At 41.0% G+C, this 5,713-nt stretch overlaps 1 protein-coding gene across 3 annotated transcripts in view; it reads left to right on the top strand.

Moving 5' to 3' along the window:
• SYT16 (synaptotagmin 16) overlaps positions 1-5,713 on the top strand; it is a 210,288-nt gene extending 204,575 nt beyond the window's left edge. For all 3 annotated transcript variants that reach the window (XM_019644425.1, XM_019644417.1, XM_019644410.1), the window contains one exon: positions 4,773-5,713. In XM_019644425.1, the coding sequence (XP_019499970.1) occupies positions 4,773-5,086 (314 nt within the window). In that variant the 3' untranslated portion in view covers positions 5,087-5,713. The remainder of the gene's footprint in view (positions 1-4,772) is intronic.

Raw genomic sequence — 5,713 nt, 5'->3', positions numbered from 1 at the left:
AATGTATAGATTTTCTTGTATTTTTAATGTTGACAACCACATTTTTCTACAAATAATGACAGTTTTGTTACTTCCTTTCAAGCTTCACATTTTTATTTCTTATGCTACTGAAATGCCTTGAGGTTCAGTCTAATGTTGAATAAGAGTGGTGCTGATGGGAACCTTACTTTGTTCTTGACTGTAAAGGGATTTCAGAATTGAATTGAGGATGATAGTATATATTTCTTAAAATGCCCACTATCAAAATTAAGCAAGTTCCCTTCTTTACTATACATTAGTTGTTGATATTCAATACCATTTTCACCTTTCTAAACCCTTTCCTGTACCAAAGGGGTATAAATCCCTAGAACTACATTTCCCTAAATCTCTTGCCAGCAAGATTGCAGTTCGAGTCCCCTGATGAAATCTACTTTTATGAGGCTGGAAAATGGAAGGAAAGAGGCACCATAGCTCCCCAGACCCGGCTGCAGGCACGTGTGTAGGCATTAGCAGATTGCAAAGCCAGGGTTTTTCCACTGGTGTACAGACATCCTCGTGAGAGTCACCCTTTCATGTACACAGGCCATATTGGGACCTTTCCTGTGATGCCTGGACCTCTGGATTTTGTGAAGAGGGCCTTCCTGACCTTTCCTCCCCAGGCTTCCTATGCTTAAACCCTATAATAAACAAGTTCTGACTCAAAATACCTAGAGTATTTTCTCTTTTTCTGACAAAATCTGACTGATATAGTAATTGGTAACCTGAACTGGAATGTTACAATAAAAAATAAAAAAAAAGTAAGAATGCTCACTGGTCTAGACGTTCGGTGCCAGGTGATGAAGAAACTGATATCAGAGCCTAGAGCAGTGGAGCTCGATAACCCGTACCCCATGATGGTAAAGCCACCATCTGCTGTAGCGTGGAAGGAGGAGCATATGCCTAATGGTTTATTGCTTTAGGGAAACAGTGTGAAAGGCAGAATGTTCAAAGTGAGTATTCAGTACAACTGGCCTTCATGTGGGAGGTGTGGGGAGGTGAAAGGTAAGCTTGGGAAACAACTGACCAGTGTCCAAGGAAAAAGAGAGAATACAGAAATTCAGACATTTTTGTGGTTGGAAAAAGTGATTGCTTCCAGACCTCCAAACAGTCAGACAGATTTTAAAAGGTTTTGAGTAACAAAGGCCAAGTAACAAAGGCCTTCTTAGGTGAATCAAGTGACAGTGATTCAGGTCAAATATCAAATTAAGGCTGTATGTAGGTGTCCCACCAGGCTTGAGTTGACTGGGCAATTCACTATAAACAAAGCAAAAGGATAAGCTACAAGCAGGGAGAAGATATTAGCAGGAAATATAACCAAGATTCTGTATCTAAAATAAAGAGCTAGTAATCCTCTCCCAGGTACGTCATAAATTCTCAAGTATTAGTACAATGTAAAATATAGAAAAGAGTTCACTGAAATATTTTTAATTCTTGTTATAAACAGGTGTCCATCAATTAAAATAATGGATAAGTGAATTGCGGTTTACTAAATACTGGAACACTAAATTGATGAATGGGTGGGGCGCATATGTAGACTATGCCGGGCAAAGGGGTGAGTCTCCTCCCTGATAGGACGGAGCGGCAGGGCGCGAGATTTCATCATGCTCCTTACAGTGGCATGCAATGAAAAACTTATGAATGGTTTATTTGTGGAAATGTTCATTTAATATTTTTGGACCATGGTTGACCACAGGTAGCTGAAATAAGGGGGACTTCTGAACTGTTACCAGTTTTTTGGTATGTGGGGTATCTTCCTTTATGGAGAGAGAAGTGATGGGTGAAGCCGTTGGCAGGGCTGACTCAGAAAAGCAACAACCAATACTATCAAGGGATTATGACCCCTACAGCCTTTTGATGATGGCTTTGAGTTGCTAGAGACACTGAGAGGCTCTCTGAATCATCCTCAGAAGATAAATATTGCTCAGTGTTGTTTCGTAACAAGTAGTGTCAGTTCCAAAGAATTAAAACAGAACTCAGTTGAGTTGTATGTTTACCAAGCCCTCTCTCTATCCATTTGGACTGGTGCTCATCAGAGTAAATCACTGAACCCCAAAGGACCCCAGCCGTGCTGTCCACTATTCTGCATAGTAGAATTTCCTGAGCCTCTGCTCTGGATGTTAAAAAGCAAGCGCATTATGACTACTCATAAAGTTTCCCTTTTGAGCTTGAACAATCAGTGTTTCCTTCTTTTGGTCAGATATCCTCAGACTGGATTGTTTATCAAATTATTATGGTCCCTGTTTGTCACTTACAATTAACCATCAGTGATGGAGGTTCAGTAGTAAGTGGCCTTTCTCATAATTAGAAAACAATCTTGTGACGGGACAAAGCTTGGAATTGCTGTCTTTGTGAAATGAGCAGGTCTTTGTTTGCAAGTTTAACTCAATTCCCACCACAGTAACTGGCAGCGGAATTGTCAGAGGAACGTGGTGACTGGATTGAACTTTTCCTACAGGAATCGGGTTGCTGTACAGCTGCGGGAATGCAAATTCTCTCCCCCATTGTCGGTTTTCTGACAGCTTTCTCTGGAGAGCAGTTTGAAGAGTGGAGAGCCCTGTTTCTGAGACAGGGAAGTGTTTTCCCACCTGAAGTGCAATTTCACACCTTGTGTTTCTCAGCAGATAAGTGCATAAAATAACACATCAAACCAGAATAGAAAAAGATCAACTTAGAAAGAAAACTGCAGGTTGTAATTTGTTTCCTATCTTACAATGCTCTTGGAGAGAACAGTAAATTACAGAGATCTGACTTTACACTTTTAAAAAGTTTGACTGGCGGTTAGGTGGGAAAGTGAGCAGTAAACACTAATCAGCTTTCAGCCTGCATTGAACGGAATGTACAGAATGACACAATTTGGGAAACACCTTAAAATTTGGTTTTTCAAGAAAGAATAGAACACACATAAGTTAGTGGTAAAAATTGTAGTTAAGAAAACAATGAAGAAATAAATACATTAAATGACTCTCATAACAATATAATTGTCTTAGGAGACAATGTTTTTTGTAATGACTCATTTAGGAATTTTAGCAAAACTAGTAGACTATGTCATTAATTTGGATATTTTCTTTCTTTTCTATAAATGACTAAACATATAATGCTAGTCTCTATTTATAGCATTCTAGTTACAGGGTTTATAAAACAAGGGTTTTAGTTTCATTTTGCGTGTTTGAAAACTTGACACCAGAAGAAAAATAAAGTTGAGTCTCCTAGCTAGTTATGAACATTCATTACAAAATATTTAATATTTCTTAAATGTCTACCACATGTTAGACCCTGACCCAGGCATCGGGGTACAATGGTAAACAAGGCAACCCCTCTTTGTACCACTGGGAAACTGCCAGCCTTGCAGACATGTACACAGGTAATGATAATATTGGGCGATAAGTGCTGAGATAGGCTAATGCTTGATTTTGGTGGCGCCCACAGGAGGGTTACCTAAACCAGGGCTGATGGGGAGGGGAAAGTGGTCAGCAAAGATTCCTGGATAAAGTGAGGTCCAAACCGAACTAATACAGAGAAGTCACTGAAGGTGGCTGTCTCTTGGGATATCAGGGCATGTACAGCTTGTGCAGAAGTGAAAGGGGAAGAAGCAGGTGGGATTGGAGGGATAGAGGTAGTTCAGTAGCTGGATTGCAGTGTTTAAAGGCAGCAGTGACTAAGACTAGAAGATAACAGCATCATAAGACTAGAAGATAACAGGGCCCGAGTATCTAGCTCATACCAAGAAAAGTAGTTTTATCCTGAGACAAGTGGGAAGCATTGAAGGTTTAGTTTTTGCTTATGAGTGAGAGTGACATGAGTAGATGTGCATTTGACAAAGATCCCTCTGACTATGAATGGGATTGGGCATGCCAGTGTCTGCAGTGCAGTGAAAAAATGTGTAGCGATGCAGGTGAGAGATGCCGGTGATCTGAGCTTATGGTGTACACTGAGAGTTCAGTGGCATTGGGGATGGAAAGAGGTGGGTGGATTTGGCAGCTATTTAGGCGGTAGAGTCAATAAAACTTGGCGACTGATTTACTGAACTAGGATGAGGAAGCCATCTTGTCAACAGTGTAGTCCTGATTTCTGATTTGGATCACTGATGCCACCATTCACAGAGACGGGGAACACTAGAGCAGCATGTTTTTAAGAGTTGGGGAGATGTTGAGTGTGAGATGTGTGTGGGAGGTCCACGAGAAGAAATGTGGTATTCAGCTGGACCTAGAGCTTGAGAGACAAGTCTAGGCCAGAGACACGGACTTGGTGGTTGTCGTTGAAGCCAGATTTGCCAGTTGTCACTGAGTAGATGAGATGGTCCAAAGGATATGTAGAGAGTGAGAAGAGGCTCTTTAGCTCAGACATAAAGCAGTATTTCCACTATGAAAAGAAAAACACACAGAGAGCAAGCTGTATATATTTATCTCGTTACATAAATACAAAATGAAGAACCGTTCATGTCCACAAACACCATCACACATATGCCTATGCATGTATCCACTCCTGTCCAGGCAGAGCTTCTAATGACCACCAGACAGGGGCCTGATAGTGGGCTGATGAGACATTATGCATTCAAGGTAATAATCCGTTTCCTTAATAATTCATGTAAGTTGTGTTAGTCCTACAGCAACTACCAGGCCTAAGGATGTTAGTCAGTATGTGAAAAAGGAAAACAATTGCAGCCCCAAGTTTTGGAAATATTACATCGAGACCAGCAAAACGGACAGCACTGATATTTTCTCATTTCCACTGTTTTTTTTTTTTTCTTTCTTTAGATACATACGGAAAGCTCTTTCTCCTCAATTCTGTGGGTCAAGAAATGTCACGCTGCAAGACGTCCATTCGCCGTGGCCAGCCCAATCCTGTCTATAAGGAGACCTTTGTCTTCCAGGTGGCCCTCTTTCAGCTCTCTGATGTGACATTGATGATTTCCGTTTATAACAGGCGCACTATGAAGCGCAAAGAGATGATTGGTTGGATTGCGCTGGGCCAAAACAGCAGTGGGGAGGAGGAACAAGACCATTGGGAGGAAATGAAAGAGTCCAAAGGCCAGCAGGTCTGCAGATGGCACACCTTGCTCGAATCCTAGGTTTGCCAACAAGCATTTCTATGCTGCCTCTGCCCTGGTGGCCCTAGTTGTTGACCGCTAACACCTGCTTAGTGTATGCTGGCAGGCTTTTTAAGACAGACTTTCACAGAGGGATGGATTCTACTAACCCCAAGGGCAGTTTATGTATCTGTGGGGGTGGGGGAATCTTTGGGTTTCTCAAAGGTTTGATTTGGATTTAAGTATTGCAATTTTAAAAAATCCTACGTATACGGTGAACACTCTGGAAAATGCTATCCTAGTGGTGGGCAGCGATGATGAGTTAATTTGTGTTAATAGGTTATTGAGCTTTGGTCCAGGCTATGGAATAAAGCTGCTTCTGCTCTCTCTGTTTGCTGGAAGAGTAACCTGAGATTGCAAGGAAGCTGTTAAATGTGACTATGTAGAACCACTTATGCGTATGAATCAGAATTTTCTTAATATGGTGCAAAAAACTCCAAAATACAGAAATGAGTCAGACACTGAGGCTCAAAGAAGAATGTAACTGTCCCCTATAGTCCCCTATTTCACCTTTTTCTCTTGATCAAAAACCCCCTCATTTATTTACCTAACAAATAAATGTAAAACTTGCACTTATAAAACAAATTTGTATTAATACCTCTTTTTAGC

This window comes from Hipposideros armiger, unplaced genomic scaffold (assembly GCF_001890085.2).
Source record: "Hipposideros armiger isolate ML-2016 unplaced genomic scaffold, ASM189008v1 scaffold_5, whole genome shotgun sequence".
In the NCBI taxonomy this organism is placed as follows: domain Eukaryota; kingdom Metazoa; phylum Chordata; class Mammalia; order Chiroptera; family Hipposideridae; genus Hipposideros; species Hipposideros armiger.
The sequence above is the reverse complement of the archived record's forward strand: the minus strand, read 5'-3'. Positions and strand labels throughout refer to the sequence as shown.